Here is a 15,119-nt window from a genome sequence, read left to right on the forward strand (position 1 = left end):
ACCAACTGAAATACGTTTCAAATAGGAGGGACAACATCTAAAAGAAATGTCAATTTCTGCTTAGAAGTTAAATAAGACAGAAGCAAAAATAAAATAAAATAAATCCACTAACTTACCACCTGAAAACTAAAGGTGGCCTTGGGCTTCCATATCCTACCAATATGGAAAGACAGGAAATAAATGAGGTAAACCAAGTACTTGCCCCAGCTTACAGCCTTGACAGTTTCAGGCAATGTAAGAAGGCAGAACCCAGACAGCCCAACAGACTTCTTTAGTTAAGGAGGTAAAGCTAAGAGTCCAGGAAAGCCATCATGGCTAGAATTCCAAAGAGAGACGACCAGAGGAGAGACAGCTGCACAGAAAAAACTCTAGAGACCTGCAGAAAGCCTCCCTCAAATATACAGCTGAATATAGATCAGTGCAGGAGCGTGAGGGAACTACCCAAGACTAGGGAAAAAAATCATCAGAAAGGATTCAAAGTAATACTGCTAGGTGATCACAGGACAGGGAATTGTGTCTGTTCCCACCAATCAAAATTTTAAAATCTCATGATTAGCAGAGCACTGGATAGAGTACACACAGGGGTCTAACCTCAGTAGTAAGGAATAATTTAGTCAGATGGACTGAGAATAGCTCCAGTTCCATCTAACAAACATTAAAAGAAAGACTCAAAAGATTCACACTTTTTTGAAGTAACTTAACTGCCTCCCAGAATAAGGCTCAAGAATATTTAAAGAATACAAAAATGTCCAGGACAGCAGAAGGTAAAATTCACCAATCAAAAGTTACCAGGCATGCACAGAAACAGCTAAGTACAATCTATAATGTGAACAATCAAACTGAACAAAGAATAGATACAAACATCGTAACAAACAAGGATATCAAATTAAGTGTTGTAACTATATTATATGTGTGCAAACCTTAGTCACTTAAAAAATATTAAAATGACCCAAATCAGACTACAATGTCTGAAATGAAATATATTTTGTATGAGAAAAACAGCAAATTTTATGTGTCAGAAAAAAAGATGAGTGAACGTGAGGATACAGCAATAAAAAGTATCCAAAATAAAAGAGAGAGAAAACAGAATTAAGAGAAAAAATTTGACAGGGCAGTGATCTGTGGACCGACTTCAAGGAAAGACATATACATTTAACTGAAGTTCCTGAAGAGAGACAGAAAAGAACAGAAATATGTAATAAAATTATGGCCAAAATTTTTCCAATTCTGATAAGCTACATACCCAAGAAGCTCAATAAACTAAAGGTACAAGAAACATTTAAAAAAAAAAAAAACTTATATCGAGGGACATCATAATCAAACCTTCCAAAATCAGTGATTTTTAAAAGAAAACGGGAAAAGCAGCCACATAGCAAAAGACAGGTTATACACAGAAGAACAAAGACAAGTATGACAACAGAATTATCTTCAGAAAAAAAGCAAGCAGCCAGAAAGCCAGGAGCAGTGGCTCAGACCTGTAATCCCAGCACTTTGGGAGGCTGAGGCGAGAGGGCAGCTTGAAACCAGCAGTTCCAGACCAGCCTGGGCAACATAGCAAGACCCTATCTCTGTTCTTTAAAAAAGAAAAAAAAGAAGTAGAAAATGAGTGATAAGACAACGATACTATATATTATTTAAATTTCTCTAAAAGATAATTATTTAAACTAAAACGAAGTACTGTGCTGGGTCTATAACGTATGTAACAGTAAGCGTATGACAAACAGTACAAACGCTCTGCTGCCCAGGCTGGAGTGCAGTGGCGCGGTCTCGGCTCACTGCAAGCTCCGCCTCCCGGGTTCACGCCATTCTCCTGCCTCAGCCTCCCCAGTAGCTGGGACTACAGGTGCCCGCCACCACGCCTGGCTAATTTTTTGTATTTTTAGTAGAGAGGGGGTTTCACTATGTTAGCCAGGATGGTCTCTGTCTCCCGACCTCGTGATCCACCCGCCTCGGCCTCCCAAAGTGCTGGGATTACAGGCGTGAGCCACCGCGCCCGGCCTATGGAAGGTTTTTATCCTATGTAGGAAGTGATGTATCACTAAAAGATGGACTATGATAAGTGTACTAGATGTATAGTATAAACCCTATAAAAGTCACTAAAACAAAACAGAGTTCTAGCTAATACGGAGCTAAGCCAACGAGAAGATGAAATGGAAACAGGAAGAAATACTCATTAATTTAAGAAAAGGAAGAAAAGGAGGAAGAAGAGAATAAAAAATGAAACATATAGAAAATAAATAGGCCAGGCACGATGGCTCACACCTGTAATCCCAGCACTCTGGGAGCTGAGGCGGGTGGATCACAAAGTCAGGAGTTCAAGACCAGCCTGGCCAAGATGCTGAAATCCCATCTCTACTAAAAATATAAAAAATTAGCCGGGCATCATGGCAGTCACCTATAATCCCAGCTACTTGGGAAGCTGAGGCAGAGAACTGCTTGAACTCGGTAAGCAGGGGTTGCAGTGAGCCAGCATCAGGCCACTGCACTCCAGCCTGGGTCACATGGCGAGACTCTGTCTCCAAAAAACAAAAAAAGAAAAGAAAAGAAATAGTAAGATGATATTTTTTAACACAGTAAATATAGAGGATCCAGGGCCAGGCACAGTGGCTCAAGCCTGTAATCCCAGCACTTTGGGAGGCTGAGGCGGGCAGATCACGAGCTGAGGAGATCGAGACCATCCTGGCTAACACGGTGAAACTCCGTCTCTACTAAAAATACAAAACAAAAGAAAAAAATTAGCTGGGTGTGGTGGCAGGCGCCTGCAATCCCAGCTACTCAAGAGGCTGAGACAGGAGAATGGCGTGAACCCAGGAGGCAGAGCTTGCAGTGAGCCGAGATCGCCCCACTGCACTCCAGCCTGGGTGACAGAGCAAGACTCCATCTCAAAAATAAATAAATAAATAAATAGGATCTAAAATCCTCAATTAAAAGACAGAGAAGGGTAGACTGTATATTTAGAAAAAAAAAAAAAGTAGACACAATACACCTTGCCTACAAGAAATGCACTTTAAATATAAAGATAGAAATAGGCTAAAAGTAAAAGAACAGAAAAAATACATCATGCTAATAACTAATCAAGTCAACTATGGAACTAAAGTCAGTCAAAACCTTTAGAAACCCCTCAAACATTGGGAAAGTAAATAACAAGCTTCTAAATAACCCATGGATCAAATAAAAATCAAAAGGGAAATCAGAAGTTATTTCGAACTGAATGAAAATACAGTATATCAGAATTAGCAGGATATCACCAAAACAGTATTTGGGGGAAATTTACAGTAATAAATGTCCATAGTAGAACAGAAATGTCTCAAATCAATGACCTTAGCTTTCAATGTAAAAAATAAGAAAAAAAGAGCACATGAAACTCAAAAGTAAGTACAAGTCAGGAAATAATAAAAATTAAAATAGAAATCAAAGAAACATGCAAAACCATAGGAAAATCAACAAAACCATAGGAAAATCAACAAAAGCTTCTTCTTTGAGAATATCAGTAGAACTGATAAACTTCCAACCAGGCTGATCGAGAAAAAAGACAAAACACTAATTCCCAATATTAGGAATAGAAAAGTAACATCACTATAAATGCTAGACAGTAAAAAGATAAAAGACACTTTGGGAGGCCGAGACGGGCGGATCACGAGGTCAGGAGATCGAGACCATCCTGGCTAACACGGTGAAACCCCGTCTCTACTAAAAAAATACAAAAATCTAGCCGAGCGAGGTGGCGGGCGCCTGTAGTCCCAGCTACTCGGGAGGCTGAGGCAGGAGAATGGCGTGAACCCGGGAGGCGGAGCTTGCAGTGAGCTGAGATCCGGCCACTGCACTCCAGCCCGGGCGACAGAGCGAGACTCCGTCTCAAAACAAAAAAAAAAACAAAACAAAACAAAAAAGATAAAAGAATACTTCAACAACTTTATGCCTACTAAATTGGACAACATAGAAGAAATGAACAAATTCCTTGAAAGACATTAGCTTCCTAATACTTCCATATGAAAGTATTTGTTTCCTACTACTGCTGTAACCAATTACCACTAACCTCACTGCTTAAAAACAACATGCACTTATTATTGTACTACAGGCTAGAGATCAGAAATCCAAAACCAGTTTCACTGGGCTAAAACCAAGGTATAAGAAGAAATGGTTTGTAACATGTTCTCACTCATAAGTGGGAGTTGAACAATAAGAACACATGGATACAAGAAGGGAAACATCACACACTGGGGCCTGTTGGGGGGTGGGGGGCTAGGGGAGGGATAACATTAGGAGAAATACCTAATGTGGGTGATGAGTTGATGGGTGCAGCAAACCACCATGGCACATGTATACTTATGTAACAAAACTGCACGTTCTGCACATGTAACGCAGAATTCAAAGTATAATTTTAAAAAAATAATAATTTTTAAAAAAGAAGAAGAAATGGTTTTTCTAGAGGCTCTGAGGAAGAATCCATTTCCTTGCCTTTTCTAGTTTCTAGAGGTCACCTGTATTCCTTGGCTCATGGCCTCTTTTTTACATCACCCTAACCTTTTACTTCCATCCTCACATCTCCTACTCCTGACTCTGATCCTCTTGCCCTCCCCTTAATAAAGACCCTTATGATTACACTGGGCCCACACAGATAATCCAGGATCATCTCTCCATATCAAGATGCCCAATTTATTTATATCTACAAAGTCCCTTTTATCAAGTAATGTAACACATTTACTGGATCCAGGGATTAAGGCATGGACATCTCCTAAGGGACCATTATTCAGCCTATCATAGACACAAATTACCAAAACTCACTCAATAAGAAATAGAAAAACCTTAATAGTGCTATCTTTATCTATTAAAGAAAGTGAATTTATACTTTATTGTTTGTTTGTTTTTTGAGACAGAGTCTTATTGTGTCGCAGAAGCCGGAGTGCAGTGGCACTGTGTCGGCTCACTGCAACTTCCGTCTCCTGGGTTCAAATAATTCTCCTGACTCAGCCTCTCAAGTAGCTGGGATTACAGGCGTCCACTACCACGTAGCTGGGATTACAGGCGTCCACTACCACACCCGGCTAGTTTTTATATTTTTAGTAGAGACCGGTTTTACCATGTTGGCCAGGCTGGTCTTGAACTCCTGACCTCAGGTGATCTGCCCATCTCAGCCTCCCAAAGTGCTGGGATTACAGGCATGAGCCACCGTGCCCGGCCATGAATTTATACTTTAAAAAGTTGCCACAAAGAAAATTCCAAGTCAAGGTGCCTTAACTGATGAATATTACCAAACATACAAAGAAATAATACCAATTATATACAAACTCTTCAAAACAACCTGAAAAGGAGGAAATGCTTCCTGATTCCAAAATTCTATGTGGCTAGTACCTAATACCAAAACCAGATAAAAACATAACAAGAAAAGGAAAAAGCAGCCCAGTATGCTTCATGAACATAGATGCAGAACTTCTAAACAACCCTTTAGCAAATCAAATCCAACAATATATGAAAAGGATACTTACAATATATCATGATCAAGTAAGATCTATCACAGGAATGCAAGGTTGGTTTAATATTTGAACATCATTCAATATAATTCACCTATTAATAAACTAAAAGAGAAAAACCTTGTAGCCATCTCAACAGACAGAAAAAGTATTTCACAAAATCAGACATTTATACTGGATAAAAAATTCTCAGCATACTAAAATATAAGAGAATTTTTTCAACCTGATAAAAAGCATCTACAGAAACTCAGTTAACAAAATGCTTAAAGGTAAAAGAATGCTTTTCTCCAATGATCAGAAAACAAGATAAGGATATCCACTGTCACCATTTTTTTTAGTGATACCTACTAAATGAGTTCATCCTCCAGTGTCATTCAGCTGCTCAATAAAGGTTATCCAGCATAAGGACTTTGTCTCTTGGATGTGATGGAAAAATTTAAAGTGAGGTAAAGACATCTCAGGTATCAGCAAGAATGTGTAATAATGGACAACAGATTCTATACTAATAAAAGAGGAGGAGGAAGAGATGAATGAGAGAAAATAAAAGTTAACAGAGTAGAGCTCTGGGTGAGGTAGAACTCTTAGAGAACAGATATTTGAGCAAGTGAGCTAGAAAGATAACAGATTATAGTTGGAGAATGAAAAGAATAAATTAGTATTTTGAAATGATAGTTTTTCTAATGATAAGATTTAGGGCATGACCACAATGGTAGAGAGTGAAGTGTAGAGAATATTTCTGCTGCTTATATTTCACTAGATGTGCTTCTTTGATTTAAATCGCCACTTACTGCCATCTGCCATGGTCTTTAAATCTGCCAATCTAATCTATCTAATTAGAATCTTTGTTTAAATTCAGCAACTCTGAATATTCCACTAACCCTCAAGCTACCCTTGCCTCTTCAAGCCCCTATCACACAATAAACACCTGTTTATGAGTACCTTATTTTCAAATTCTATACACCTCAAAATTTAACACTTCACTACATACTGGTTAAGTCACCATACTGCATTTGTTCAGATATTCTTTATCAACTCACAGACTTTGCATAAAAAGAGAATAGGGCTTTTTTTTCAGAACATATTCAACACTCATTTTCTTCAATACACTGTATTAAGTGTTACATTCATGTTTCTTTTCTACTGTCACAGATTTAGTACCAAGCTAGGTACATAAAATTTCTCATAATTGAGAAATAAATCAAAAAGAGGCAAAGAAAAAAAAAAGAAATCAAAGAGTATCTACAGAAGCCTCTAGAGACATGAAAGTACACAAAAGATTTTCTGTAAAAATTGGTGGGCTCTCATCAAATTTGAAGAAAGAAAAAAATTCAAAACAAAACCTGGAAGTATTATTTCTCCCCGCTTTTCAGACCCTTAGAAGACATTCTTGTAAGTTCTCTGACACAGTCTCAATATGCCATACTATGGGAAGGGAGCTTTGACCCTTTTCTATCTACCTCAGTTTGCCTTATTGCATTCAGCTTTCTTCACAGAGCAATATGACAAGTTTTACTAGAAATTATAATTTACTAGAAAGTATAATTTACTAGAAATTTACTAGAAATTGCCTTTAGACAAAGACTATTTGCAGTGATTCCAAATTAGTTACCCTACAACAAAAACAAAAACAAAACAAAAAATATCCAATAAATATACTTCAGGAGAAAAAAATTTTAAATGACCTTAGGAGCCAGAGGCTTTCAAACTAAAAGTAATTTCACATTTTTATGCACAATGATCTAGTAACTTTAGATAGTTTAGCTAATCAATAGAAATAGCATTATTTGTTTGACCTGATGCAAAAAGTAAGGCATTTTTTAAAAAGATCCTTTTAAAAATACAAATAATGCCTAATTCCTTTCCTATAGAAATTACACAAGTATGTGACTAAAATGAAATTTGGTATGACGTATTACATAGTTAATAACTGCAAAACCTAGCAATTTAAGGAATAAATCTAACCTAAACAGTGTGTATACTATTCATTATAAAACAAATATAAAGCATACCTATGAATGTAACGTGTATACACGTAACCATAAGAACATTGCGACAAAGCAGAAACTTCACTACCAATATTAATACACTGTTAATTATACCAAGCCAAATACCATCTAATCTTCATAGCCTTATGATAATAGCATTATCATTAAAATAACTGTACAGATGAGAAAACTGAGGCTTCACAAAGTTATACATTTTGCTCATGGCTGTATAGCCAAGACAATTCCAAATACGATCAATCAGAATTGTCTTTCAACTGAAAGAAATAAAACCAACATTAAGACAATTTCTTGATATTTAAGAACTTTAACAGAGGTGATACAGTGTGCTTTAACTCAGGAATCAGTTAAACTTTTTCTGTTTTCTTTTCTTTTCTTTTCTTTTTTTTTTTTTTTTTTTTTTTTGAGACAGAGTCTTGCTGTGTTGCCCAGGCTGGAGTGCAGTGGCGAGATCCGGGCTCACTGCAACCTCTGACTCCCAGATTCAAGCGATTCTCCAGCCTCAGCCTCCCAGGTAGCTGGGATTACAGGTGCCCACCTCCACACCCAGCTAATTCTTGTATTTTTTACAGAGACAGGGTTTCACCATGTTGGCCAGACTGGTCTCGAACTCCTGACCTCAGATGACCCACCCGCCGCGGCCTCCCAAAGTGCTGGGATTACAGGCGTGAGCCACCGTGCCCAGCCTAAACTTTTCCTGTAAAGGGCCAAATAGTATATATTTTAGGCACTGTGGGCTATGCAGTCCCTGTCATAACTACTCGAATTTACCATTTTAATGCAAAAGTGGCCACAGACAATATGTAAATGAATTAGCATGGCTGTGTTCCAAAAAACACTTTATTTATAGATGCTGAAATGCAAATTGTATATAATGTTCATGTATCACAAAATACTATTTTTTTTAACCATTTAAAAATGTAAAGACTGGCCTGGCACAGGAGGCTCACACCTGTAATCCCAACACTTTGGGAGGCTGAGGCAGGTGGATCACCTGAGGTTAGGAGTTCGAGACCAGCCTGGACAACATGGTGAAACCCTGTCTCTACTAAAAGTACAAAAAATTAGTCGGGTATGGTGGTGGGTGCCTGTAATCCCAGCTACTCAGGAGGCTGAGGCGGGAGAATCATTTGAACCCAGGAGGCAAAGGTTGTAGTAAGCTGAGACTGCGCCACTACACTCTAGCCTGGGCAACAAGAATGAAACTCTGTCTCAAAAAAAAAAAATGTAAAAACCATTCTGAGCTCACAGGCCATACAAAAACAGGAGGTGGTCATAGTTTGCTGACTCCTATTTTAACTGAAAATTTAAATGTTAATAAACATTTTTAATTACATAAATATACTATCTACTTAAACACAAATAATACTTTGTCAAGTACTCAAGTACTCAAGTGTCAAGTTTCAAATAACTCTGTCATACATTATTTCTGTAACTTATGCATACTGATATTTAGAATTACAGTACCTTTTCTCTGGTATCACTTTTAACTTGCTCATCTTGAGTTATTTCATTTCATAATTGCAGATAATCTAAAAGAAAAATGTTAATGATATTAAAAACTTGTAACTCTTTTTTCTATACATTAGATATCACAGAAGCCATACAATGGAAAGTTTTCATTATGGGCAACACAAGATAACACCGGAAACAAAAAGAGAACATTTGAGTTCTATGCGCTTCTGCTGGGTCACTTCAGAATGCAACGTATGACTATTAAAATACCTATCATCAGCCAGGAAACTGTTATCAAATACCTAAAATCAGCCAGGAAACTGTTATCAAAATCAATTTTTTTATTGATTTTGATAACAGTTTCTGCTACAAAACGCAGAAACTGTAGGTTTCTGCTACAAAAACAGAAACCTAACATAATGTCATTTGCAACCTAATAAGATCTTTTGAGACAGTTCAAATTATCCTTCCTGTTCTAATACTCTTCCTTAAAATACATAAACCAATCACAGCATCCTGTGATTAGTGCACTTACTGTACACCATTCACACAGTAGTCAAATACTAGTAAATATGTGTTATTTCCATATAAGAACATTTTCAAATTAGTAAAAGCTTCTATGCACATCTTCCCTCAAACAATAGGTTTCATTTTTAGACATTATACATGTTAAAACAACCTTAAATCTCAATTCACACAATTTTCATAAATCTTCAAGTTTATTTTGCAACTATTAACCCAAAAATACTCTAAATATCTTTTAAATACCAATGCTTACTGAAGCAGAATTTTTTGGCATCAATAAAAAGTAGAATAACTACTGTGAATTCAAAAAGTTAATCACGGCTGGCCGTGGTGGCTCCCGCCTGTTATCCCAGCACCGTGGGGGGCCCAAGGCGGGTGGATCACCTGAGGACAGGAGTTCGAGATCAGCCTGGCCAACATGGTGAAACCCCATCTCTACTAAAAATACAAAAATTATCTGGGTGTGGTGGTGGGTGCCTGTAATCCCAGCTACTCAGGAGGCTGAGGCAGGAGGATCACTTGAACCCAGGAGGTGGAGGTGGCAGTGAGCCTAGATCGTGCCATTGTACTCCAGCCGGGGCGACAAGAGCAAAACTCTATCTCAAAAAAAAAAAAAAAAAAAAAAAAACAGTGAATCACATACTTATGAAATATTTAGTAATGTCATATTTAAAGAGACAACACACACACAAAAAGGGCAAACTTCAAATTGTTTAACTTAATACATTTAGAAGATACTCTGATAAAGTAGAAGATATTCTGGATGTTCTTCTTCAATAACAGAACTTTTCAACAAGACATACATAATTTTCATTTTCTTAACTAAAAAAAGGAAATATTTAGAATTGTGTACAAAAAATACATCAATTGTTTTTAAAGTCAATGAGAAATTTTAAATTGTAATTTTTTTTTTTACTCTTTTTTAAGACACAACTACAAAATCAAAGTAACTTTTTTCTATTTCTAAATTAAGTAAAAATCACTATATATCCACAGGGAGGAAAAAATCTTATGTGATTTCAAAAGCACTGTTGCTGCCACAAACAGAAGAGACTATTAATACACTAACAGCACATCTCACGAGAAGTTCCCTGTGGATTTTATTAGAGGTGATAGAGTTGAAAAGAATAATGGTGAGCACTAATATCACAGCCAACTCTATTTCAACAGATAAGAAATGATTTGAACTTGCAGTTCACAGTAAAATAAACCACAGGCATTTCTCTCCTCTTCCTCTCGGGACTAGATTACACTAAAAGTAAAGAAATAAAGTTGGTTCCTCTCAAGTCCTTCTGGCGTTACCAAAGTGAACAGACCCTGAAGAGGGTCCATAGGTGGGAAGTGAAGTCAGTGCCTCAGTTGCCTGTGTGTGTTTTGTGCCTTATTCTTCTATCACGCAAGAAAGGGGAATTCACTGCAGTGAATGAAGTGCGTTTTAGCACTGCTTTTTCTACTGTAGTTGGTGTTTGAATGAGATGACAATGGAACAGATGAAGAATGAAGCTGAGGCCATTTCCATGCTTTATATGCCCTTCTATGCAGTCATGTATCCTGTGTTTAATGAGCTGGAAGGAGTAAATCTGCCTGCAGCTCTAGAATGAGTAAATCTGCCTGCAGCTCTAGAATGAGTAAATCTGCCTGCAGCTCTAGAATGAGTAAATCTGTCTGCAGCTCTAGAATGAGTAAATCTGTCTGCAGCTCTAGAATGAGTAAATCTGCAGCTCTAGAATGAGTAAATCTGCCTGCAGCTCTAGAATGAGTAAATCTGTCTGCAGCTCTAGAATGAGTAAATCTGTCTGCAGCTCTAGAATGAGTAAATCTGCCTGCAGCTCTAGAATGAGTAAATCTGTCTGCAGCTAGACACCGAGACCATTTTCATTATGGCTGAAAAAGACAACGGTAAAATGTAGCTTCATCATAATCTCACACTGAAGACTTTTTGCATCATTTTTGCTATTATCATTCTAAGAATTACAAGTCAAAAGAATCTATACCTTAATGTGTCATTATATATCATTCCTTAAAATAATTGTATATATTGGTGTTGTTTCTGGCATTTTAACTTGAAAGTGATATACTGCAAGATAACATAGTTAAGAATATTTGATAGCAAATATTCAATATATGGTATATATCTGTTAAACATCTCTTGAAAAACTGCATATATATGTGTGCATATATGATCAGAATATCAAGACAACATGGTGTAATGTTTAAAAAAACTTCTAACAGGAGCTTATTATAGCAGTTTATCAAAAACAAAGGGCCTGGCGCGGTAGCTCACACCTGTAATCCCAGCACTTTGGGAGGCCAAGGCGGGCAACCTGAGGTTGGGAGTTCAAGACCAGCCTAGTCAACATGGTGAAACTCCATCTCTACCAAAAATACAACAATTAGCCTGGCCTGGTGGTGCAAGCCTGTAATCCCAGCTACTCAGGAGGCTGAGGCAGGAGAATCACTTGAACTGGGAGGCGGAGGTTGCTGTGAGCCAAGATCGCACCACTGCACTCCAGCCTGGGTGACAGAGCAAGACTCTGTCTCAAAAAAAAAAGAAAAATGAAAATAAAGCAACAAGAATTCTGAAGAAGGGAGAGAGCAATGAAGGAAGATTGGTTATGCTTAAGCCTACAGTGACAGAAAAGAAAACTACGGGGGAAGAAGGAACAGGTATTCTGCTAAGAAGAATCCAGGAAACTAGTAACCTAGCACTCGGAAACAACAAGGACGACAGAGGAAGACTACGGAACAGGGCTAACTAAAACTTTGGAACTGCAAATAGTAACTTCTTACCTCTTCCATATCTCCATGCCCCACCACTGTGGAACATGCTCAGCAGTATCAAGCATCTAACCCCTGGCAAATAATCTTCACTAAAGAAACAGACAACTTCAAAGAATTCTGCTTTCTAGGCTTGAGAGTCCCCAATGAAAAAGGTCAGCTCTCAACCCTATTATCCTAAGGCAGGCCAGTGTATCCCTTACAGTTCACTTTTTATTACCGAAGCCTGAAGCCAGAACACTTCAGAATGAATGAAAAATCTTGCGAAAGCTTGTGTTGATTACAATATGGTGTAACAGAAAGTGCAGGCACCTAGAAGCAGAAGTGTTGCATTTCACAAAGTTTGTGGCTTTGCCAAGCAAGAGTGATAAAGCAAGAGAGGGGCAGAGGAACTGAGAATGTATGGAAAAAAAGTGATTATAAAAACAGAGCTTGGAATTTAGGTATAATCTCCTCTTTCTTGAATCATTTTCATCACCATAAAATCAAGATATTTCTGTGTCTTAGGAAAAAAACTTTCTCACTCCCATCCCCCCAATCCAGCTACTGTCCCATTTCTCTCCTTCTGAAAGCAAAGACTTCTTTATGGACACTGTCAACAAGTCCTCTCTTCCAATCCTCTCTTAAACACATTCCAATCAGACTTTCCCCACCCCACTCCACCAACACCATTCTTCTCAATAACCAATGATCTCCATGTTACTAAATCCAATTGTCAATTCTCAGTCCTCATCTTATATGTCCTATTAGCAGCATTTGATAAAGCTGACCACATCCTCTTCTTGGAAATGCTTTCTTCATTTGGCTATATACTTTGTTTCCTCCCAACCTCACTGACCACTTCTAAGTTCACTTTAATGGAATGCCCAGGGCTTAGTCCTTTCCCTGTCCTCGCCTAACTACAGTCACTTCCTTGGTGATCTCATCTAGTCTTGTAATTACTCAACATTTCCACTTCAATCTCTAATAATATTACCAACTCAACACATACAAAACGGATCTGACCTTCCCTTCCAAGTGTGCTCTACCCTGGCTTTCCCATCTAAGTTAAAGACAATTCTATGTCTCCAGTTACTCAATCCAACTTAGCTTCATCCTTGTCTCTTATCCCACATCCAATACATCGGGAAGTCTTGATAATTCTACTTTCAAAATATATCCAGAATCTGATCACTTTACCACATCTACCATGGTCAAGTAAACAAGAAAGACCCTGTCTCAAAAAATAAATAAAATAAAATAAAAATAACTGAACATTTTTGCTATGGTCTGAATGTTCATGTGCCTCCCAAAATCCATATGTTGAAATGCTAACCCCCAAGTGACAATATGAGAAGTTGGGGCCTTTGGGAGATAATTAGGTCATAAGGATGGAGGCTTCATGAATGGGTTGAGTGTCCTTTTTTTTTTTTTTTAATATACTTTAAGTTCTAGGGTACATGTGCACAACGTGCAGGTTTGTTCCATAGGTATACATTGCCATGTTGGTTTGCCACACCCATCGACTGATCATTTACATTAGGTATTTCTCCTAATGCTGTCCCTCCCACAGCCCCCCACCCCCTGACAGGCCATGGTGTGTGATGTTCCCCGCCCTGTGTCCATGTGCTCTCATTGTTCAACTCCCACTTATGAGTGAGAAGATGCAGTGTTTGGTTTTCTGCCCTTGTGATAGTTTGCTAAGAATGATGGTTTCCAGCTTCATCCATGTTGCTACAAATGACATGAACTCATCCCTTTCTATGGCTGCATAGTATTCCATGGTATATATGTGCCACATTTCCTTAATCCAGTCTATCACTGATAGACATTTGGATTGGTTCCAAGTCTTTGCTATTATGAATAATGTCACAATAAACATACGTGTGCAAGTTATTGCCTCAATTCAGAACCTGTTATTGGTCTATTCAGATTCAACTTCTTCCTGGTTTAGTCTTGGGAGGGTGTATGTGTCCAGAAATTTACCCATTTCTTCTAGATTTTCTAGTTTATTTGCATAGAGGTATTTATAGTATTCTCTGATGGTAGTTTGTATTTCTGTGGGATCAGTGGTGATATCCCCTTTATCATTTTTTACTGTGTCTATTTGATTCTTCTCTCATTTCTTCTTTATTAGTCTTGCTAATGGTCTATTTTGTTGATTTTTTCAAAAAACCAGCTCCTGGATTCACTGATTTTTTTAAGGGTTTTTTTTTTGTGTCTCTATCTCCTTCAGTTCTGCTCTGATCTTAGTTATTTCTTGCTTTCTGCTAGCTTTTCAATTTGTTTGCTCTTGCTTCTCTAGTCCTTTTAATTGTGATGTTAGGGTGTCGATTTTAGATCTTTCCTGCTTTCTCTTGTGGGCATTTAGAGATGTAAATTTCCCACTACACACTGCTTTAAATGTTTCCCAGAGATTCTGGTACGTTGTGTCTTTGTTCTCATTGGTTTAAGGAACGTCTTTATCTCTGCCTTCATTTCATTATTTAGCCAGTAGTCATTCAGGAGCACGTTGTTCACTTTCCATGTAGTTGTGCAGTTTTGAGTGAGTTTCTTAATCCTGAGTTCTAATTTGATTGCACTGCAGTCTGAGAGACAGTCTGTTGTGATTTCTGCTCTTTTGTATTTGCTGAGGAGTGTTTTACTTCCAATTATGTGGTCAATTTTAAAATAAGTGCAACGAGGTGCTGAAAAGCATGTATATATTCTGTTGATTTGCGGTGGAGAGTTCTGTAGACATCTATTAGATCTACTTGGTCCAGAGCTGAGTTGAAGCCCTGAATATCCTTGTTAACCTTCTGTCTTGTTGATCTAATATTTACAGTGGGGTGTTAAAGTCTCCCATTATTATTGTGTGGGAGTCTAAGTCTCTTTGTTGGTCTCTAAGGACTTGCTTTATGAATCTGGG

General features: G+C 37.8%; 1 protein-coding gene across 1 annotated transcript in view; it reads right to left on the reverse strand.

The window, feature by feature from the left end:
* AGTPBP1 (ATP/GTP binding protein 1) overlaps positions 1-15,119 on the reverse strand; it is a 204,845-nt gene that overhangs the window by 168,809 nt on the left and 20,917 nt on the right. The window contains exon 2 of the mRNA XM_010378074.2: positions 8,942-9,006. Coding sequence (XP_010376376.1) covers positions 8,942-8,973 — 32 coding nt within the window. The 5' untranslated portion in view covers positions 8,974-9,006. The remainder of the gene's footprint in view (positions 1-8,941; positions 9,007-15,119) is intronic.

The sequence above is a fragment of the Rhinopithecus roxellana genome, chromosome 16 (genome assembly GCF_007565055.1).
Source record: "Rhinopithecus roxellana isolate Shanxi Qingling chromosome 16, ASM756505v1, whole genome shotgun sequence".
Taxonomy (NCBI): domain Eukaryota; kingdom Metazoa; phylum Chordata; class Mammalia; order Primates; family Cercopithecidae; genus Rhinopithecus; species Rhinopithecus roxellana.